Below are 23,743 nucleotides of genomic sequence, written 5' to 3' on the forward strand. Positions count from 1 at the left end.
TCATGAATATTTCTAAGGAATAACGACCACAAACTGTATTCTTAACAGATGACAATGACTCAATCAGCCTGAGCCAATTACAGTAAAACCTTGGATTGCGAGCATAATTCGTTCTGGAAACATGCTTGCAATCCAAAGCACTCTTATATCAAAGCGAATTTCCCCATAAGAAATAATGGAAATTCAGATGATTCGTTCCACAACCATTTATTCATAAGTCCTCCAGTTTATAGTCTATATACAAAGATTATACACAATGTGATAGGTTGTGTAACCATAAAATGTCCATCCACAATATGCAGCCTTCCCAAGGGGATTAGAAGCAAAATCTAGCAGAGCTACAGAATATAAGAGAGATGAGAGTGTAGCAATATGGTTACATTTAATGAAGGTTCAACATTTAGCAACTCACATGGTTGATGATTAAAATAGGCACATCTAAGTATGCAGGCATCCGGGGTAACGCTGTCCACATAGACCATCTTCTGAACCACCGGCTCTCACCACTGTCAGTCTGCAATCATGACCGGGAAGAATAGCCTGCAGTAGAGTGATCTGAATGTGAGGCTTTGAATCACTCGTGGAGTGCAGCGGGGAAGGGAGGATGAAGATGGCTGTGCAGAGGATGGTCTATGATGTGGACAGACTTACCCCAGATGCCTGCATACTAATGCCTCATACACACGCAATGATTATCGGCCGACCGATCGTCCGACTTTTGTCCAGAGTGGTGTTTTGTTGGTTGGAATGTGCCTAGACTTAACACGAATTTTCTCGGCCAACAAAAATCTACTTCAGAAGTGATGTCATGTGCTGGTTTACTTTCCGTGTGTTTTTTCTTCTCTGAGCATGCCCCATCTTGCTCATCAGATTTTTGTCTGCCGAAATCTGTACTGACTGACGGAAAATCGGCCATCTTGTTGACGGCCAACAAAAATTTTATAGCCTGCACACCAGATTTTTTTCGGCCGAAAAGTCGGAGTCGGTTGTCGGAAGCATCATACTAACAAGCCGAAAATCGGCCGATCGGACGTTGGCCGAAAATTCCCTGCCAATAATCGTGCGTATGTACGAGGCATTAGATGTGCCTGTTTTAATCTTCAACCATGTGAGTTGCTAAATATTGAACCTTCATTAAATGTAACCATATTGCTACACTTTAGAGGCTCCTCTCTTCTTGTTTATACATGACGCTACTTGTATATCAAGACATCGCTTGTATATCAAGTCAAAATTTATTTAAAAAATTTGCTTCCCCCCCGGACCTTCAGAGCGCATGTGCCGCTCGCGTGAGCGGCTGCATGCACTGCAAATATCTCCTAAATCGTGCCGGTTTAGAAGATATTAATTGTACCTACAGGTAAGCCTTATTATAGGCTTACCTGTAGGTAAAAGTGTCAAAAAGCAGTATACTACCGCTTTAATCCCATAGAAAATATATGGAGGGAGCTGAAGGTTCAAGTTACCAAACGTCAGCCTCGAAACCTTAATGACTTGGATAGAATCTGCAAAGAGGAGTGGGACAAAATCCCTGCTGAGATGTGTGCAAACCTGGTGGCCAACTACAAGAAACGTCTGAAATCTGGGATTGCCAACAAGGGTTTTGCCACCAAGTACCAAGTCATGTTTTCACTCGTTAAAATGCAAATCAATTAATAACTTTTTTGAAATGCGTTTTTCTCAATATTTTTGTTGTTATTCTGTCTTTCACTGGTAAAATAAATCGACCAGTAAAATTATAGTCTGATCATTTTTTGTCAGTGGGCCAACATACAAAGTGAGCAGGGGATCAAATACTTTTTTCCCTCACTGTAAAAAAAGGGATCTCGCAATAGACACTACCTGGTCATGATCCATTGTGGAGAATCTACATAACCCAGAAGAAATAGAACGGAATCCAGACTCAGCACAATATCATATACAGAATTTCACTTATCTAACACTTCCTGCCAATACTTATATAATCAATGAGACTTTCTAAGCGCTGTGGACATCAAGGATGGATAATTGAATGTTCCTGTTTTTCTGGCGCACCAGCAATTCCTCCCCTTTGCTGTGGGTCTTCAGTTTCTCTGGTTCATCTTCTCTTTTGCACTTTGAGTGTTCACCAATGGGAGGAATTGTGCCCCATTTTTGGTGTCAGTGGGAGGAATTGTGCCCCATTGTTGGTGTCAGTGGGAGGAATCATGCCCCATCGTTGGTGCCATTGGGAAGAATTCTGCCCCATTGTTGGTGCCAATGGGAGAAATTTTGCCCCATCATTTGTCCAATGGGAGGAATTGTGCCCCATCGTTGGTGACATTGGGAGGAATTCTGCCCCATCATTGGTGCCAATGGGAGAAATTGTGCCCCATCGTTGGTCCAATGGGAGAAATTGTGCCCCATCATTGGTGTCAGTGGGAGTAATTGAGCCCCATCATTAAGGTCAGTGAGAAGAATTGTGCCCTATTGTTGGTGTCAGTGGGAGGAAATGTGCACCCTTGGTTGGTGACATTAGGATGAATTCTGCCCATCATTGATGTCAGTGGGAGGAATTATGCCCAGTGGTGGGATTCAGCCGGTTCGCACCGGTTCCACAGAACCGGTTACTAAACATTTGGAAGTTTGCCGACCCGCCTTACTGTAACCATCTGTATCATCCGCTCTGGCTCTCTCTACCTCTGTCCATGCCTGTGGCTGCGGCGCTCTCTCTCTGCGGAGAGGTGGCTGGAGCCCACACTGCACTGGTTGCTAGGCTAGAGCCGCTTAGTGTCTAGCAACCAGTGACGTCACCCTCTTTCTCCTCCAGGGTGCCGCGCTACTGTCATGGTCTTACCTTCTTGCTGTTCTCCTTCGTTTGACATGTGCTGGCGGCCATCTTGGTTTCTGGGTTTCTTGTAGCCTTCCACCCTGCGGCTCCTCCTTCCCACTGGGAGGACCTGGATGCCTAGCTCATATATATAGGAGGTCTGTGGCTTCAGTTCCTTGCTTGGTCCTCCTGTGTTCACATGCTTCTAAGACTGCTGCTGCTTCTGGTTCCTGATCCTGGCTTCGTCTGACTACCCTCCTGTTTCCTGACCTCTGGCTTTGCAAGGACTCTGCTTCGGTTTCGCCATCTGTTTGGACTTTTGCTTTACAGCTTGATTTTCAATAAAGCCTTCTTATTTTCACTTATCTGTTGTTGTACGTTTGGTTCATGGTTCCGTGACATTAGGACCAAGCCATGAATTCTGACGGTACAGGGCCATCCTCACTACTCACGCTGGTTGCCAGACTTGATCAGCAGGATTTCCTGTTGGGTCAGTTCGCCGTGGCGTTGCAAACCCTGCTTGAACGCACGGCTCATTTCACTCCCGTTGCCGATGGGTCGGTTGTCGCTCCTGGGCCCGCTCCTACTGCCGCTCCGGTTGTTGCGCCAGAGTCTACCCCGACACCTGTTGTTGCGCCTGCGGTGTTTCGGGGTATGTCCGGTTCTGCCCCCCTTCCACAGCGCTTTGGGGGAGAGCCAACTCAGTGCCGAGGTTTCCTTAACCAGGTGGGCATTTATTTCGAGTTGCTGCCACATGCCTTTCCTACTGAGAGATCAAAGGTGGGCTTCTTAATTTCGCTGCTCTCGGACAAGGCCTTGGCCTGGGCCAGCCCTTTATGGGAGAACAACAATCCGGTGGTTGCCGAGTTTTCCGGTTTTGTTGCTTCTCTTCGGAGGGTATTCGATGTGCCGGCTCGTGCTGCCTCTGCTGCGAAGCTCCTTATGTCCATCAGGCAGGGTTCACGATCCGTAGCTGAATACGCCATTGAGTTTCGTACCCTGGCAGCAGAGGTGGGCTGGAATAATGAGGCTCTGGTCGCTGCTTTCTCTCATGGTCTCTCGGATGCCTTGAAGGATGAGGTTGCAGCTAAGGACCTACCAGTGGAGCTCGAGTCTCTTATTTCTTTCCTGATTTTGATTGACACCAGACTCAGGGAGAGACCTTCCTTTAAGGAGAGTCTGCGGAGGCCTCCTAACAGATTGGCGCCTACCTTTGCTGTCCCACCCGTGCCTCCCTCTCCTCCCACGCCTCCTGGGGATGACTTGGCTGGGGGTGAACCCATGCAGCTGGGGTTTGCTCGCCTGTCCGAGGGGGAGAGGGTACTCCGGAGACGCGAGGGCCGATGCATGTACTGTGGTCTCGGTGGGCATTTTCGGTTGGCATGTCCGAACCGTCCGGGAAACGCTCGCACCTGAGATCCTGTCGGGGGCAGATCTTGGGTGGAGTCTCCTCGTCCCCGGTTTCCCGTGTTGACAAACCTCTGATTACTGTTGTCCTCTCCTGGGTCGGGGGCTCGGTGACGACCCAGGCGTTGGTGGACTCTGGTGCTGGTGGTTTGTTCATTGATAGTGTGTTCGCTGCCGCCAATTCCATTCCTCTGCAGGCTCGAGGTTCTCCACTGGCTCTTGAGGCGATAGACGGCAGACCCCTTCTGCCGCCACACGTGACTCATGAGACCCTTCCAGTGGGGATAGCCATTGGTGCTGTTCACAGAGAGTCGGTCTGCTTCCAGGTTATTTCGTCTCCACACTACTCGGTGGTCTTGGGGTACCCCTGGCTCCAGAAGCATAATCCGACTTTCGATTGGAGATCGGCCGAGATCCTCTCGTGGTCACCGCAGTGTGGGGCTAGTTGCATCCATGGGCCTGTCAAGTTGCTGTGTACTTCCTCGGACTCTCTGTTGCCTCCTGAATACGGGGAGTACCGGGATGTATTCGATAAGGTGCGCGCGGTTGCCCTACCTCCGCACCGCCCATACGATTGTGCCATCGAGTTACAACCTGGTGCCGTTCCTCCTCGTGGCAAAGTCTATCCACTGTCGGTAGCGGAGAATGAGGCCATGGAGGAGTACGTGAAGGAGGCGCTTTCACGCGGACACATTCGCAAATCCTCGTCCCCGGCAGGGGCTGGATTTTTCTTTGTGAAAAAGAAGGGCGGTGAGTTGAGGCCTTGCATCGATTACAGGGGTCTCAATCGCATCACGATCAAGAACGCTTACCCGATACCCTTGATTTCCGAGCTGTTCGATCGCCTTAAAGGGGCCACGGTCTTTACCAAACTCGACCTGAGGGCGGCATATAACCTCGTAAGGATCAAGGCGGGCGATGAGTGGAAGACCGCGTTTAACACCAGGACCGGTCATTATGAATCCTTGGTTATGCCCTTTGGGTTGTGCAATGCGCCCGCAGTCTTTCAGGAATTCATCAACGATGTTTTCCGTGACCTGTTGCAGCAGTGTGTGGTGGTCTATTTGGATGACATCTTGGTATATTCTGAATCCATGGAGACCCACATTTTGGATGTCAGACGAGTGTTGCAACGGTTACGAGAGAACAAGCTGTTCGGTAAGCTTGAGAAATGCGAATTTCACCGATCCCAGGTAACCTTCTTAGGTTACATCATTTCCGCTGAGGGGTTCTCCATGGATCCTGAGAAGGTTTTGGCTGTCTTACAGTGGCCCCAGCCCAGTGGTCTTCGCTCCCTGCAGCGCTTTTTGGGCTTTGCCAATTATTATCGGAAGTTCATCAGGGACTTTTCCATGCTAGCAAAGCCTCTCACGGATCTGACCAGGAAGGGCAGTAATTCCCAGGTCTGGCCGCCCGAGGCCATCCGAGCTTTTGAGGCTCTAAAGTCCGCCTTTGTGTCGGCTCCGATTCTGTCGCATCCCAACCCTGGGTTGCCCCCCTCGAGGTGGACGCGTCTGAGACGGGAGTAGGCGCCCTTCTGTCTCAGCGTAGAACACCAGAGGGTCCTCTGCTTCCTTGTGGGTTTTACTCCCGGAAACTGTCTTCCGCGGAATGCAACTATCAGATTGGTGACAGGGAGTTATTCGCCATCGTGCAGGCCCTTAAAGAATGGAGGATCACCTTTCCGTCCTACGTGCTTCTTGGGTTCAGATCCAGAAGTCTCTTGAGGTCTCTGCGCAGCGCCAGAGACTCCAGGCTGATCGCAGACGAGCGCCTGCTCCTTCCTACCAGGCCGGAGACCGTGTATGGTTGTCCACCCGCAACCTCAACCTTCGAGTGCCCACTCCCAAGCTGGCGCCTCGCTTTGTTGGTCCCTTCCGAGTGCTTCGCAGGGTAAACCCGGTAGCCTATGCCCTTGCACTTCCTCCTGGCATGCGGATCTCCAACGTGTTTCATGTCTCCCTGTTGAAGCCACTGGTGTGTAATCGTTTCACTTCCTCGGTTCCTCGGCCTCGTCCGGTCCGAGTGGGCAATCGTGAGGAGTATGAGGTGAGCAATATCCTGGACTCATGCCTGGTCCGCGGTCGGGTGCAGTTTTTGGTTCATTGGCGTGGTTATGGTCCAGAGGAGCGTTCCTGGGTTCCCTCCGCAGATGTCCATGCTCCTGCCTTGCTCCGAGCCTTCCACGCACGCTTCCCTCAGAAACCGTTCTTTACTCCGCGGAGGAGGGGCCCTTGAGGGGGAGGTACTGTCATGGTCTTACCTTCTTGCTGTTCTCCTTCATTTGACATGTGCTGGCGGCCATCTTGGTTTCTGGGTTTCTTGTAGCCTTCCACCCTGCGGCTCCTCCTTCCCACTGGGAGGAGCTGGATGCCTAGCTCATATATATAGGAGGTCTGTGGCTTCAGTTCCTTGCTTGGTCCTCCTGTGTTCACATGCTTCTAAGACTGCTGCTGCTTCTGGTTCCTGATCCTGGCTTCGTCTGACTACCCTCCTGGTTCCTGACCTCTGGCTTCGCAAGGACTCTGCTTCGGTTTCGCCATCTGTTTGGACTTTTGCTTTACAGCTTGATTTTCAATAAAGCCTTCTTATTTTCACTTATCTGTTGTTGTACGTTTGGTTCATGGTTCCGTGACAGCTACCACCTCCCAGTCCCCACCTATTACAATTTGGCTCCAGCAAAGGGTGGACCCGGGGCGCAGAGCAGTGCGCCCCGAGCCCAACCATTGTGTGACAATAGCAAATTAAAATTCGCTATTGTCACACGGATCCTGCTCCTGGCTCGAGATCCGCTTCCTGATTGGCCGAAAGGCAAACCCCATGCCATTGGCTGAGGAGGAGGCGGGAGGACTGAGGACTCGAGGAGACGCCGGGGGACTGAGGAGAAGCCGCCGCTACAGGTAAGTGCACTGGACTGGGGGGGGGGGGCTTGGCACGCTGTTCACTCTGCATTGAAAGGGGGCATGCTGCTCACTCTGCATTGAAAGGGGGCACGCTGGTCTCTGCATTGAAAGGGGGCACGCTGGTCTCTGCATTGAAAGGGGGCACGATGATCTCTGCATTGAAGGGGGCACGCTGGTCTCTGCATTGTAAGGGGGCACGCTGGTCCCTGCATTGAAGGGGGCACACTGGTCACTGCATTGAAGGGGGCACGCTGTTTACTGTTTTGAAGGGGGCACGCTGGTCACTGCATTGAAAGGGGGCACACTGGTAACTGCATTGAAAGGGGGCACGCTGGTCACTGTTTTGAAGGGGGCACGCTGGTCACTGTTTTGAAGGGGGCACGCTGGTCACTGTGCATTGAAAGGGGGCACGCTGGTCACTGTGCATTTAAAGGGGACACGCTGGGCACTGTGCATTTAAAGGGGACATGCTGGGCACTGTGCATTGAATGGGGGCACGCTGGGCACTGTGCATTGAAAGTCGGAACTGGTTACTAAAATTTTTGAATCCCACCACTGATTATGCCCCATTGTTGGTCTCAGTGGATGAAATAGTGCTCCAAGGGCCAGGTAAAAGCAATCAAAGGGCCGCAGTTTGGAGACCACTGTTGTAGACAGCTCAATTTGCCCATTTCCACTACAGACCCTAAAAGCACAACATTGTGGGATAATTTAGTCCCTTCTTTGGACAGTCCAGGTCACCTGGCACTGAAAATCAGGTTGTCCCTGAACTGGAGGCTCAGGAATACTACTCAGAAGTAGGGAGTAGTCACTTTGAGTGTTCACCCAGGTGCTGGCCCCAGGGCTAGCCTTGCTGTACTCTTAGGGCATTCCCATTGTGGGAAATCTGGAAGACCTCCATTCGCTCAGGTTCTGGCTGACAGCATAGCTAGAACTGTCCTGACATTACCAAGGTTCAATGGGTTCTGAACTTTCAGATCTCAGTACTGGAACATATTCATGGCTTGGAATATCTGGGTGTCATCCAAAACACACCTCAGGCCAGAGTTTTTGTTCCCCAAGAGAAATTTCAAACTCTCTTTTCCCAGGCTCGGACTCTTCAGTCCAAGGGTCACCCAATTTGCTTCTGCATGAGAGTTCTGGAGCTCATAGTAGTGTTCTTCTAGACCAGGGAGGTCTCCAAACTGTCTAAACAAAAGAGCCAGTTTACTTCAGAATTCATGGGGGGCTGGACTGTGGCCATTGGGAGCAGATAGGGTCCCGTCAGTGTATAAAAAACAATGCCCCATCTTTGGTTTCATTGGGAGGAATAGTGCCCCATCATTGGTGTTAGTGAGATTAATTGTGCCCCATCGTTTGTGTCCTCATTGTATATGTTGTGGTTTACCAGGGTTATGGCTGAAGCTATCATTGTATTGTTTTTTCCAGCGAGCGGCTGGCTTTCTCATGAAACCATTCCGAGCGGATCATGAGCTTTCCGAGGCAGTGGGAAGGGATGTTCCTCCCCCTCCTACCGCTTGTCGGTGTTTTTTGGGTTTACCGTTTTTGCCTGGAAAACGATCCGATGGAGCTCTCATAGACTGGCTGCTCTCAGATGTCTCCATAAAGAGGACCTGTCATCCTTATTTATATTGCAAGGGATGTTTACATTCTTTGTAATAGGAATAAAAGTGATAAAAAAAAAAAATTAAAAAGGTACAGTGTAAAAATAAAAAGTAAAAAATAGAAGAAAAAATTTGAAGAGACCCCATCCCTGCGCCATGCTTTTAAGCAACGCCTATGGACATATGTGGGCGTGACGTACATATGCGTTCACTGCTGTGTGCAAGTACACGGGGACGGGGACGCTTTATTTATTTATTTTTTAATTGTTTATTTTATTACATTTTTTCTATTCATTTCCTTTTTTTACACTTTCCCTTTACATTTTTTTTTGATCACTTTTATTCGTAATAAAAGGAATGTAAACATCTCTTGTAATTGGAATAGGGCATGACAGGTCCTCTCTATGGGGAGATCGGGGGTCTATTAGAGCTCCAAATCTCTCCTCTGGCCCCTCCTGCAGCCGATCAGACTGAGATTGGTGGCCGGGTAAACAAAGGGGCAGAACCGGAAGTGGGGAATACTCGCCTCTCCAGGTTTACAGAGCGAGGAGAATGATGTCTGTTCCTATCTCTGTGTACAGGGGAGCCATCACCGCCGGCCACATCACTCCCAACCTCCGCAAGACCGGAGAGACCGGGAGAGGCGGTGGGAAGGGGGTGGAACCTCCTTCCATCACCCGCAGAAGTGATCGAGTGGCTAATTATCCAATGTGAAAGGAAGTCAGGAAAATCTGTGGGTGTTGTCACAGACAGGAGATACATTTCTGCCTTGTTTAGACAATTCACCAATTACTATCAGGTGTCGGCTGCGGAGGTAGCCAGAAAGGTTTAAGGACATTGGAGAGCTTCAGCTATTCAGAATGAGGCAATTAAGGCCTCTATAAGGTATCCAGAGGATGACTACTGATTGCTGCATCCTGAGGCTGTGTGCGTTAATGAGAGCAGTGAGCGGAGAGACTTCTGAAGGTGAGGTTGTCTTGATTTTTTCTGTGTGAAAAAGAAACCAAATAGACTATTGGTTTTCTGCTGTATGACCAGCAGTGTCTGCCCAGCAGTAGGTTGGGATTTATGCTGTTTGGATGCTTGTACTTGTTTCCAGCAAATTGGAAGAATAAACCATAGACCGTTGTTTTCAACCACTCCTCGGCTGTCTCTCTGTGTAACGAACCCCCCCAAGGGGTCACCCACACCCGCTACCGAGCTAACCCCTTACACATGGTGGAGTGCCGCGGGCAGTTAGAGTAAAACCAAAATGGAGGAGATACTGAAACAACTGGTTATAGCAAATGCAAATCAACAGCAGGCAAATGCGGATTTTCAGCGGAGCCTTGCAGCTCAACAACAGGCTCACCAAGAGAGCATTGCAGGCCTGGAACAGAGACACCAGCAGCAAATGGAGGCCATCGCGAAACCGCTTCAGAGACAGCAGACCGAGGCTGGGAGTCAGGCCAGTAACATACCGGACTGAGAAGATTTTAAGAACTTTTGGAGATTGTGTAGAGTGCAAGGAGGCAGTAAAGAATAAACTCAGCGAGTTAGTGACAAGCTCTAAGGATATTCAATCACAAGCTGAGAAGATCTTGAACACAGAAAGCCTTGAGGAGGCCCAGGAGCTACTTCTTCATTATGAGAAAAATATAAAGAAAATACGTTCAAAGAAACAGGATGTTCAGCTCCAGATTACTCGTGCCAAACAAATACAGACTGAAAAGGGATTGTCCAGAGATGTCCAAGAGGAGTTCATGAAGATGGAAGCTGAAATGGAAAATGTAGAGACAGCATTGGTGCAACAAGAAGAAGAATTAAAGGACACAATCCATAATTGGGAGACCATAGAAATTGGAAAAGAGTCCATTGCCCATCATTTGAAGCAGATAGGACCTACACTTGAACGACCCTTGAACTTTGAAACACTGGAAAATGTATCATTAGAACTTCAGCAGGCAAAGGAGCTGTGTAAGAAAAGTGATGATCTGTCAGTTCAGGCTGAAAGTCTGGTGAAGAAGTCAAGTGATATAAAGCTTGGAGAAAAAAAGTCAAGACCACCTCACCTTCAGAAGTCTCTCAGCTCACTGCTCTCCTTTATGCACACAGCCTCAGGATGCAGCAATCAGTAGTCATCCTCTGGATAACTTATAGAGGCCTTAATTGCCTCATTCTGAATAGCTGAAGCTTTCCAACGTCCTTAAACCTCTCTAGCTAACTCTGCAGCTGACACCCGATAGTAATTGGCGAATTGTCTAAACAAGGCAGAAATGTATCTCCCGTCTGTGACAACACCCACAGATTTTCCTGACTTCCTGTCACACCACTCAGATCACTTCTGCCTTGTACAGAATGGATGGCTGAACAAAATGATACCGGGATGATGCCTGTAGGTGCACCCACCACCCTGCTATTACCATTGAACCCCAAAGACGTATGCGGTTTACAAAACCGCTGCGCAAATATCGCGTGACATAACAAATTGCAATGACCGCCATTTTTTTCTCTTTTGTCTCTGTTAAAATAAAAAAAATTATATAATGTTTGGGGGTTCTAAGTAGTTTTCTAGCAAGAAATACTGATACTGCTCGGAAGAAGATGAAGGGAGAACACCCTGAAGGCCAATCCTGAAAAGTTACCTGTAAGAGAAAATAACCAAAACATCACTCAACTCAACTGTTTTGCTGTGAGGAACAAATACGCCTACAATCACCGTAAGTACGCCAAGTACAAAAATCCCAATATGGTAGGGTGACCAGATGTCCCCGGTGCCCGGGGACAGACCCCGGAATGAGGACACTGTCCCCGGACCACGTGTGTTCCCGATTCTGTCCCCGGATTCAGGGGCGGTGTACCTATTGCTGACAGCCTAGCAGTACATTCAGCAGTGTGACCATCCATCCAGCATAGTGTCAGTGAGAGTGAGAGGAGCAGAGCTGTCAAATCAAAGCTCTGATGTCGGGGATGGGCGGGCTGAAATTTGGAGCTCCTCCTCCCTTCCATCCACAGCCAGTCAGCAGGCATTATAACACCCCCCCCGCCCCTCTCCAGCCCGCCACATTTGACTGGGAGCAGGGCTGAATGAGGGCACCAGAAGGGAGATGCAAGAAGGTATGACTACAATTAGAGCAAGCACTGTTACATGTAATGCTGGTCGGCTGCAGTGTCTTCCAGATATCTAGGTGTTCAGGCAGTGTGAGGTTACCAATCAGCCTCCTCTCCCCTCACTCCTTACCTTTTTTATCTCCCTAACTTGAGCTGCACATTGCCTGATACACTGATAAGAAGACCCTGCAGCAGCATTCTCCAAAACCAGGGACACATGGCCAATACCCATTTCAGCTTCTGTTCAGCTATTTAGCCGGAGCTCTGTGTGTGCTGCATGGTTTTTTATGTTTTGTTGGAGGATTTTCTGCTGGTTCAGGCTAGAAGCTTCAGATACCCATTAACTGTTTACTGTCCTCCACTAATCTTGAGCAGTTAACTGTTTGTAAGACAATTTTTATTTTGGAAATTGGATGTGCTGCTGTCTTCTGTCACTTGGTTGTACTTTCAAAGGAGGATTACTGACTTGATCTTGCAGAGCCAGTTTAAATAGAATGGAGCAGCACTGCGATACTATACACTTTTACACCGGTTCAGCTGTAATCTCAGTCTCTGACCATCTCTTGTATCATGTCTGCAGTCTCTAACCATCTCCTGTACCATATCTTCAGTCTCTGACCATTTCCTGTATCATGTCTGCAATCTCTGACCATCTCCTGTACCATGTCAGCAGTCTCTGGCCATCTCCTGTACCATGTCTACTGTAGCGGGCATCCTCCCATTTACAATTGTTCATTAGTAGACTGTATAACATTTTGAAGGAACTCGGCTCCATCTAGTGGCCAAACTGCCACACTGCACCTTGGTGGTTTTCATCAGAAGTTTCTAGTGGCCAAACTGCCACACTGCAGCTTGGTGATGTTCATCAGATACTACGATACCCACAATTCAGTTGGAACCCCAGGGTGCATTGCTTCACCGCACAGCCTTTTGGGGGAAGCTTTATAAAGGAAGGGAGGAGCCAGGCTCTGTCTTCTTGTTTCCTGACACAACAGCTAGAAGGAAGCAAGTGCTGTGGGCTGATGCTGCGGACTAGGCCTGAAGCCTGAGCCTGAAGTGACGGAGTGGAAGCATTTCATCTGCAGTAAAGGAGCCTTCCCAGAGAACCCATTGATGCTCTGCAGAGACTGGTGTTGCCCACATTTAACCACAAGCGCGGCTGATGACAGAAATCGGAGGTGGAGAGCTCGGGAAGAAAGAGGCCGTTTGGTGAGCAGGGCACATGCCCAAATCTGTTTCTCGCTTGGAAGAAAGTAACTTTAGCCGGTGCTAACTACACTTCAGATAGTACGCAGTACACTCAGCGGCCTAGTGCACCTTCCAGGAGACTAAGCATTTAAACACAAGTACATAAGGTGTCAGGGGCCTATATATGCACCACTAAGAAGATTAATACGCCCAATTACGCAGTAACATTGCGGGTGATTGTAACCTTTTTTTTTCTCACCCCTTTTGACTATATATCCTTACTTTTGGATTACAAATAGCTTGTGCACCAACGATTGCTAGCGAAGATTCCAAACCAAAAGGAAGGAACTGTGTATGGGATTCAAATAGGTTCTGCCTACCTGATACAAGAGACTAGACGTGTGTAAAGTATAGCCTGAATTGACTAAAAGAAAGCCTATGAGTTATCTTTTAGTTGCATAAGTATACAAAAATAGCTATCTTAATCATATTGTTTATTATTGTGTCAATAACTTTATCTTTCTTAGTTGACTCTTGTGATGTCTTTTGGAGTCAACTTGTACTTTAACTCTTAGTAAAGATACTTTGGTTAAGCAAAAGTCTGTGTGTTGCACCTTGTGTCACCCAGAGGGACTGCGGCTGGAGAAAGGTAACAAGTTATTATTACTTATTGGGGTGATATATCCTGAACTGTGTTCTCCTGTAAATCATACAAAAATGTGATGCGCCAGAAATATAAAATCAAAAAGTGATGACAATAAATCATATCCAGTTCATAAGGCACATAGCAATGTGTGTGCTTCCAATAAAATGATATAAAGAGTGTCCCGTGTTCAGATGAAGAAAATCCAGTGATGAAAACAACTTGTAATCACCAATATAGTGAATCCCTCCACCAGGTGAATCAGCCTCTCACCTTTCTGAAGGACCCAAACGGGCCAGCAATCACATGTATCATTGATCAGACTTCCAGGAAAGAGCCACACTATATTGCACCTCGAGGGATCCCGGGACATATAGAAAACAGATGAAGAAATCTAGTGCTCTCCGCTTACTAATGAGGGTATGCTTTATTAGAGAAAGGCAGATCAACTCACATTTGTCGGGCACTCAGCTGTGCCTGCTGTATAATCGATGTCAGCGATCTGTTACCAGAGAGAGACTCTGCGTCGGCCACGCACGCTCCGCCCCCCTATACGCGTTACGTCGAGCGTAATGCTCCTTTGACTTCCTCGGTAGGGTTGACCCCTACCGAGGAAGTCAAAGGAGCATTACGCTCGACGTAACGCGTATAGGGGGGCGGAGCGTGCGTGGCCGACGCAGAGTCTCTCTCTGGTAACAGATCGCTGACATCGATTATACAGCAGGCACAGCTGAGTGCCCGACAAATGTGAGTTGATCTGCCTTTCTCTAATAAAGCATACCCTCATTAGTAAGCGGAGAGCACTAGATTTCTTCATCTGTTTTCTATATGTCCCGGGATCCCTCGAGGTGCAATATAGTGTGGCTCTTTCCTGGAAGTCTGATCAATGATACATGTGATTGCTGGCCCGTTTGGGTCCTTCAGAAAGGTGAGAGGCTGATTCACCTGGTGGAGGGATTCACTATATTGGTGATTACAAGTTGTTTTCATCACTGGATTTTCTTCATCTGAACACGGGACACTCTTTATATCATTTTATTGGAAGCACACACATTGCTATGTGCCTTATGAACTGGATATGATTTATTGTCATCACTTTTTGATTTTATATTTCTGGCGCATCACATTTTTGTATGATTTATAGTTTATTGTGATTTGTGAAACACGATTGGTGCATGCTGCCGGACACCACTATTGATTTATAAGTTCACACACCTGATTTATGCACAGTGAATTGGTGTTGAGTTATTTTATCACATATAATAGGTTTGCGCTGATAGTTTTTTTGTATTTCATTTGATTGTGTTCTCCTGTAGCCATTTGGTATTATAGTCCCATTTCGTGTCAGTTGTGCCTAGGGAGGGTTCGAGCCAATTTCAGGGGTTGGAAGGCAGGACGTAGACCCGATAATCTAATCAGCAGCTCCTGCGGGGGTGGTGCTACACGTGGGGGCTCGTCCGGGATATCTACGGTCCTGCAACAGTTCCCTCTCAGTGACAAAATCGCTGTTCGCACAGAAATGGACCCTGCCGCTGCAGCCCAGTGGTGCAGAGAAGAAAATGTCCTTATCGGCCATGGTCTGGTGATTGGAATCAAGGGAGAGAACTGGACAGAGGAACAACTACTCTCAGTTCTGAGAACATATTCCAAGGACAGGAAACTTTGGGTGATGGACATGAGGACAGATACCACCAATCAACACACCTACGCATTGTGTGAATGGAAGAAGGGGGTCCCAGATCATTTCAAGGGCACCAGCATAAAAACTATAGATCAAGTAGAGTTATTCCTGATACATCCAGAAGGTGAAGAGGAAGACCCTATACCCACTACTACAGGGGGACTGAGCACAGAAGAAAGTGCCAAAAAGGAGGGATTCAGTGCACCACCTTTGACTACCCTTAGCTCAGAACTATGCGCTGTCCTGGGGGAAATAGTAGCCAAATGTAACAAGGATCCTCCAAACTATCTGATGGCTGGATACAGGAAGCTCAGGACTTTTTCTGGGAAGCAACCTGTACCCTCAGTGGAAGATGGATTCGAGGAGTGGCTAGATAACGCTACTCAGGCCTTGGAGGAGTGGGAGATACCAGAACAGCATAAGAAGCAGCGAATCACAGAGAGTTTGAAGGGGCCTGCATTGGAGGCCGTACGCAACCTCAAGCTAAGCAAGAAGGATTGTACTGCACAAGACTATCTGGATATTCTACAAGATGTGTTTGGCCGGACAGAAAAGGTTACTGAACTTCTTTACCAACTGGAGCACTGTTACCAGAAGGAAGGAGAAAAACTGTCTGAATTCATCGGGCGTCTGGATAGGATCATACATCAGATTCTGTTAAAAAAAGGGTTGGATCCCCGGAAGGTGGATGAGACTCGAGCACAACAGGTGCTGAGGGGAGCTCAACCTCTAGACCCTATTGCTATACTGTTGCGAACTCGCCAGGACGGTGGCATCCTGGAGTACCCTGGTCTGATCAGGATGGTCCGGGAAGAAGAGGTCATGTTGGATAACAAAAGGAAGAGCCAAGAACGGGAAACAACCGCCCGAGTTAGAGTGATAAGTGCGGAAGAAGGCGACTCACAAGTTGAGCTCTTAAAGACTCAGGTGTCACAGCTAATAGAAATGGTATCCATCCTGAACAGTCAGGCATCTGCTCTATCTAATAGAAACACAGAAGAGAAGCCTGCTAAACACCCTAGTTCCAGTGTTGAACCAGAACAGAAACCTAGGAGGCCGATAACCTGTTTCAATTGTGGAGGGGTAGGGCATGTCAGAGGAGTATGTCCCAGTCCAGAGGAGGCTGCCTTCAAACACCGCAAGCCGGCGGAAAACTTCAGAGGGCTCCGGTGAAGGAGTCAACCGGGCGCCCAACAGTTTTAATGGACTCCAAGAGATCCCTTAAATTTAAGAGCCACAGTCAGGGAGTAAGGCCCTCTTTAAATGCCTCTCATTCCACGACTTGGGCCGATAAGAGGCGGGAAATCAATGCACACCAGGCCCAGGAGGAGATGAGGCCCGGTAGAAACTCAAAAAGGAAAGGAGTACGGGTGCAGGTAGCTGAGCCCGGCAGAAGGGCTACTCCAAAAGAATTTCCTGTCAAGCTAGTGGGGCCTTCCCCTGTAGTCTCAATCCAAGTGGAAGGAATTTATACAAAGGCTTTACTGGACACAGGAGCCCAGGTGACTCTCCTGTATAGGGATTTCTACGATAGACACCTCAAACATCTGCCCCTGCAGAGGCTGGAAGACCTGGAGATATGGGGTATTGGAACACAAAGTTTTCCCTATGACGGGTATTTGCCAATCAAATTAACTTTTGACCCCTCCTTGGCCGGCAAAGCTGAAACCTTCGATACTTTAGCAGTGGTATGCCCTCGCCCACCAGGGGCCAATAAGAGTTCCCTCATTATAGGGACCAACACTGACCTAGTCAGGCGATTGCTGACACAACTAGTCCAGGGACAGGATGCCCCAACTCTGAAAGTTCATCCCATGTTAAGGCAGGCCTATCAACGTCTAGGTCTGGAACAGAAGGCCCCTGCCGAAGGAGTTGGAAAGATCTGGAAGCTGGATAAAACAGAGAAGGTGTTGCAGCCGGGAGAGGTGACCTGCTTGAGGGCTTCTGTCAAGCTCACTTGGAAGCAGCCAGGCCCTTTCATGGTTCTTGAATCAGGCCCATCGGAGGCACAGAAAGGGATAGAAGTGATCCCCGAAGTGATCCCATTGAAGGCATTACAGAAAAGTCATGGGAAGGTTTTGGTGAGTGTCAGAAATACTGCTACTACTCCGGTGAAGGTGCCGGCCAGGGTGCTGTTGGGCCAGGTGAACCCGGCCACCCCAGTTGCCCCATCAGATTTGAAGAGGGAAGACGGGGGCGAAATCACCATAGAGGAGCTCTGCTCTGGAAATACGGCCCTCCCACCGGAATGGAAGAAGAGAGCCAGGGCCCAACTGATTCGATGGAAAGAAATATTCTCTAGAGATGAATTCGATGTGGGGTGTGCAAAGAGTGCCACCCATAATATCCGTCTACATGAAGATAAACCCTTTCGGGAGAGAGTCCGACGGGTTCCCTTGGGTGACTTAGAAGATCTACGGGAGCAGTTGGGGGAACTCAAGAGAACAGGGATTATTCGAGAATCCAGGAGCCCGTACGCTTCTCCAATAGTGGTAGTCCGGAAGAAAACTGGGTCCCTGAGGCTCTGTATCGACTACCGAACACTGAACAGAAGGACTATTCCAGACCAGTATACCACCCCCCGGATTGAAGACGCTTTACAAAGTTTGTCAGGGGCCAAGTGGTTCAGTGTGATGGACTTGAAGAGCGGATACTACCAGATCCCCATGAACCCTGAGGATAGGGAGAAGACAGCCTTCATCACCCCCGTGGGGTTCTTTGAGTTTAACCGCATGCCTCAAGGGTTGTCAGGAGCCCCAGCCACCTTCCAAAGACTGATGGAGAGAACTGTTGGAGATATGAACCTGATAGAGGTACTGGTATACTTGGATGATATTATTGTGTTCGGCAGAACCCTAGAAGAGCATGAAGAGAGGTTGGAAAAGGTCCTAAAGAGGTTATATGAAGAAGGCCTGAAACTTTCTCCGGAGAAGTGCCAGTTTTACCAGTCCTCGGTCCATTACCTGGGTCACATTGTGTCTGCAGAAGGAGTGTCCACCGACCCAGAGAAGCTGGATGCTGTTACTTCCTGGCCGAGGCCCACAAATGTGACTGAGCTCCGATCATTCCTGGGTTTCTGCTCCTATTACAGGAGATTTGTGGAAGGGTTTGCCAAAATTGCCCGACCCCTCAATGAATTACTCAGAACCGAAGGGGAAGATGATGTTCCAGAACTAGTCAAACCAGTGAAACCCGCCATGGGGCCTAGAAAGCCCAAGGAATCTATTCAGGATCAGTGGACCTCGAAATGTGAGGAAGCCTTCATTCAGTTGAAGAAGAGCCTGACCACTGCCCCTGTGTTGGCCTACGCAGACCCCTCAAAACCCTACGAACTACATGTCGATGCCAGCAGAGATGGGCTAGGTGGGGTGTTGTACCAGGAGCATGACGGTCACCTGCGGCCCGTTGCTTATGTGAGCAGAAGTCTGATACCTTCCGAGAGGAATTACCCCACACACAAGCTGGAATTCCTGGCCTTGAAGTGGGCTGTAGTAGACAAACTGAAAGATTACTTATATGGAGCAGAATTCATAGTCAAAACGGATAATAATCCACTTACCTACCTGCTGACCACTGCCAAACTGGACGCTACAGGACATAGGTGGTTAGCCGCTCTCTCTAGCTTTATGTTCAGTTTAAAATACCGACCAGGTGTTGGGAATAGGGATGCAGACGCCCTCTCCAGAAGGTCTCATGCCCCCAACGATCCTACTGAAGAATGGGCTCACTTGACCTCAGAGGGAGTGCGCGCTCTATGTCAGGGAACGGAATTTCGATCCAGTGGAGGAGCAAGAGCCGAAGAGATTGGGGTCTCAGCTGCTGGAGTACCCAGGTGTTATTGCAGGGTGACCCAGGTTGAAGAAGAAGGTTTGCCTAGGCTATCGAAAGGGGACTTGAGGAAGGAGCAGTTAAAAGACCCTTTGGGGAAACTTTTGCTGAAGGCCATAGAGACTCAGCGCCCTGAGCTGCTTCTAACAGACTCCCCTCGGGAAGCCCGATTGTTGCATAAAGAATGGGACCGGCTACAGATACGCCAAGGGGTGGTCTACCGAAGGGGCCCCTCTGATGATCTGGAAGAGAAGTGGCAACTGTTCCTACCAGCTAAATTCAGGGAAGGAGTCTTGGCTGCTCTCCATGACAATCATGGTCATCTGGGGCCTGAAAGGACTTTCCAACTTGTGAGAGACAGGTTTTACTGGCCCTGTATGCGGGGTGAAGTTGAAGGATACTGTCGTTCTTGTGCTCGCTGCATCCAGAGGAAAACTTTGCCACGTCAAGCAGCCCCAATGGGCCATCTGCAAAGTCAGGGGCCTATGGAACTGGTGTGCATTGATTTCCTTTGCCTGGAGCCTGACTTGAGTGGTCAAGGGAATGTCCTTGTGGTAACAGATCATTTCACCAGATACGCCCAGGCGTTTCCAACAAAAGACCAGAAAGCCACAACAGTGGCCAAAGTATTAGTGGAAAAGTTCTTTGTGCACTATGGTTTACCGCAACGCCTCCATTCAGATCAGGGAAGAGACTTTGAAAGCCGGCTGATTAAGAAGTTGCTAGACTTGTTAGGCATCCAAAAGACTAGGACTACTCCCTACCACCCACAAGGGGATGCTCAGCCTGAACGGTTTAACCGGACTCTTTTGAACATGTTGGGGACCCTGAGCTCAGAAAAGAAACAGCACTGGAGTAAACATGTAGCTGCCATCGTACATGCCTACAATAGTACTGTCAGTGATGTTACAGGATACTCCCCATACCGATTAATGTTCGGGCGGGAGGCTCGGCTGCCAGTGGACTTGGCTTTTGGCATATCACCTGATCACACCTCAGCAGCATCTAACAAGGGGTATGTGGACCGGTTGAGGAAGAGCCTAAAAACGGCCTACGAAAAAGCCCAAGTCTCATCTGATCAACGGGGGCTGAGAAACAAAAGAAACTTTGACCTGAAAGTTAGGATCCAGGATTTGCAGCCAGGGGATAAAGTGTTGTTGAGGAACTTGGGTATCCCTGGGAAACACAAGTTGGCTGACCGTTGGAAATCCCAGCCCTATGTCATCTGTAAGCAGCTGCCAAACCTTCCTGTGTATCAGATTAGGCCGGAAGGGAGAGTGGGCCCACTGAAGACTTGGCATAGGAACCACCTATTACCTCTCTCAGAAGCAGTTCGCCTACCTCCTGACCCAGTCTCACATGAAGTCCCTTCAACGTCTCAAGGGCACAGGCCAGTTACCAGATCTCAAACAGCATTTCCAGATGTGAGGGATGGAGATTCTCCAATTGAAGATCTGGAAGCTGAAGAGGAGGTACCTGATTGGATGTGGTCATCTCAGTTACCAGAACCCACGACTGAGTACCTGTCTTCATCCGAACTGGTTGAAAGAGGAACCCTTCGGGCAGAAGCTCCTGAATTTGTGCCTTTCCATATGCTTACAGAAGAAGTAGCTGATGGTGAAGATCCTGAGGAGGAGGTTGCACCTTTCTCTGAAGAAGAATTAACTGCTTCTGAAACCCCAGAGTCCAATGCGTTGGGACTAGAGGAGGAAGCTCTTGAAGAATCCCCAAGAGCGGCTGGTTCCAGCACTTCTAAGATTGTGACTCCCAAAGAACAGAGGGAAAGAAGAGTCATTCACCCACCCAAAAGACTAACTTACGACCAATTGGGGAAATGCTCGGAAGAAGCTGTCCTTACTTCTAAGAGAACTCTTGATCAGCCTAGTTCTTCCACTGCAGATTTAGTGGAGGACAACCCTAGCTCACCCCCAGGCACATCTGTACAAGCCACTCAAGTGTCGGGGGTTTGTGAACAGAACCACCTTCTCTCCCCCAACAATTGGTGGGAGGTTCCGCTGTCGGCCCTGTGTTTTAATGTGCAGTTGTTGGGTTTGAACTCTGCTTCTGATAAGGGACATGGTTTACCGTTGTGCATGAGTTAATTGTTTTTTTTTCCAACGTATGTGACAGGATACATGCTGTCGTTATCTTTGGGGACCAAAGTTTCTAAAGTGGGGGGAGTGTGTAGCGGGCATCCTCCCATTTACAATTGTTCATTAGTAGACTGTATAACATTTTGAAGGAACTCGGCTCCATCTAGTGGCCAAACTGCCACACTGCACCTTGGTGGTTTTCATCAGAAGTTTCTAGTGGCCAAACTGCCACACTGCAGCTTGGTGATGTTCATCAGATACTACGATACCCACAATTCAGTTGGAACACCAGGGTGCATTGCTTCACTGCACAGCCTTTTGGGGGAAGCTTTATAAAGGAAGGGAGGAGCCAGGCTCTGTCTTCTTGTCTCCTGACACAACAGCTAGAAGGAAGCAAGTGCTGTGGGCTGATGCTGCGGACTAGGCCTGAAGCCTGAGCCTGAAGTGACGGAGTGGAAGCATTTCATCTGCAGTAAAGGAGCCTTCCCAGAGAACCCATTGATGCTCTGCAGAGACTGGTGTTGCCCACATTTAACCACAAGCGCGGCTGATGACAGAAATCGGAGGTGGAGAGCTCGGGAAGAAAGAGGCCGTTTGGTGAGCAGGGCACATGCCCAAATCTGTTTCTCGCTTGGAAGAAAGTAACTTTAGCCGGTGCTAACTACACTTCAGATAGTACGCAGTACACTCAGCGGCCTAGTGCACCTTCCAGGAGACTAAGCATTTAAACACAAGTACATAAGGTGTCAGGGGCCTATATATGCACCACTAAGAAGATTAATACGCCCAATTACGCAGTAACATTGCGGGTGATTGTAACCTTTTTTTTTCTCACCCCTTTTGACTATATATCCTTACTTTTGGATTACAAATAGCTTGTGCACCAACGATTGCTAGCGAAGATTCCAAACCAAAAGGAAGGAACTGTGTATGGGATTCAAATAGGTTCTGCCTACCTGATACAAGAGACTAGACGTGTGTAAAGTATAGCCTGAATTGACTAAAAGAAAGCCTATGAGTTATCTTTTAGTTGCATAAGTATACAAAAATAGCTATCTTAATCATATTGTTTATTATTGTGTCAATAACTTTATCTTTCTTAGTTGACTCTTGTGATGTCTTTTGGAGTCAACTTGTACTTTAACTCTTAGTAAAGCTACTTTGGTTAAGCAAAAGTCTGTGTGTTGCACCTTGTGTCACCCAGAGGGACTGCGGCTGGAGAAAGGTAACAAGTTATTATTACTTATTGGGGTGATATATCCTGAACTGTGTTCTCCTGTAGCCATTTGGTATTATAGTCCCATTTCGTGTCAGTTGTGCCTAGGGAGGGTTCGAGCCAATTTCAGGGGTTGGAAGGCAGGACGTAGACCCGATAATCTAATCAGCAGCTCCTGCGGGGGTGGTGCTACACGTGGGGGCTCGTCCGGGATATCTACGGTCCTGCAACAGTTCCCTCTCAGTGACAAAATCGCTGTTCGCACAGAAATGGACCCTGCCGCTGCAGCCCAGTGGTGCAGAGAAGAAAATGTCCTTATCGGCCATGGTCTGGTGATTGGAATCAAGGGAGAGAACTGGACAGAGGAACAACTACTCTCAGTTCTGAGAACATATTCCAAGGACAGGAAACTTTGGGTGATGGACATGAGGACAGATACCACCAATCAACACACCTACGCATTGTGTGAATGGAAGAAGGGGGTCCCAGATCATTTCAAGGGCACCAGCATAAAAACTATAGATCAAGTAGAGTTATTCCTGATACATCCAGAAGGTGAAGAGGAAGACCCTATACCCACTACTACAGGGGGACTGAGCACAGAAGAAAGTGCCAAAAAGGAGGGATTCAGTGCACCACCTTTGACTACCCTTAGCTCAGAACTATGCGCTGTCCTGGGGGAAATAGTAGCCAAATGTAACAAGGATCCTCCAAACTATCTGATGGCTGGATACAGGAAGCTCAGGACTTTTTCTGGGAAGCAACCTGTACCCTCAGTGGAAGATGGATTCGAGGAGTGGCTAGATAACGCTACTCAGGCCTTGGAGGAGTGGGAGATACCAGAACAGCATAAGAAGCAGCGAATCACAGAGAGTTTGAAGGGGCCTGCATTGGAGGCCGTACGCAACCTCAAGCTAAGCAAGAAGGATTGTACTGCACAAGACTATCTGGATATTCTACAAGATGTGTTTGGCCGGACAGAAAAGGTTACTGAACTTCTTTACCAACTGGAGCACTGTTACCAGAAGGAAGGAGAAAAACTGTCTGAATTCATCGGGCGTCTGGATAGGATCATACATCAGATTCTGTTAAAAAAAGGGTTGGATCCCCGGAAGGTGGATGAGACTCGAGCACAACAGGTGCTGAGGGGAGCTCAACCTCTAGACCCTATTGCTATACTGTTGCGAACTCGCCAGGACGGTGGCATCCTGGAGTACCCTGATCTGATCAGGATGGTCCGGGAAGAAGAGGTCATGTTGGATAACAAAAGGAAGAGCCAAGAACGGGAAACAACCGCCCGAG

General features: G+C 48.5%; 1 protein-coding gene and 1 pseudogene across 2 annotated transcripts in view; both read left to right on the plus strand.

Moving 5' to 3' along the window:
* The window catches only part of LOC309550814, a 567,902-nt pseudogene that overhangs the window by 192,501 nt on the left and 351,658 nt on the right, over positions 1-23,743 (plus strand). The gene's annotated exons all lie outside the window — the stretch shown is intronic.
* Positions 1-23,743, plus strand: part of LOC309548616 (uncharacterized protein) — a gene marked incomplete at both ends in the record, with an annotated part of 254,414 nt that overhangs the window by 11,725 nt on the left and 218,946 nt on the right. The window contains one exon of the mRNA XM_082248593.1: positions 10,203-10,624. Within this exon, the coding sequence (XP_082104719.1) occupies positions 10,203-10,624 (422 nt within the window). The remainder of the gene's footprint in view (positions 1-10,202; positions 10,625-23,743) is intronic.

This window comes from Pelophylax lessonae, assembly GCF_965119305.1.
Source record: "Pelophylax lessonae genome assembly, chromosome: 1".
Classification (NCBI taxonomy): Eukaryota; Metazoa; Chordata; class Amphibia; order Anura; family Ranidae; genus Pelophylax; species Pelophylax lessonae.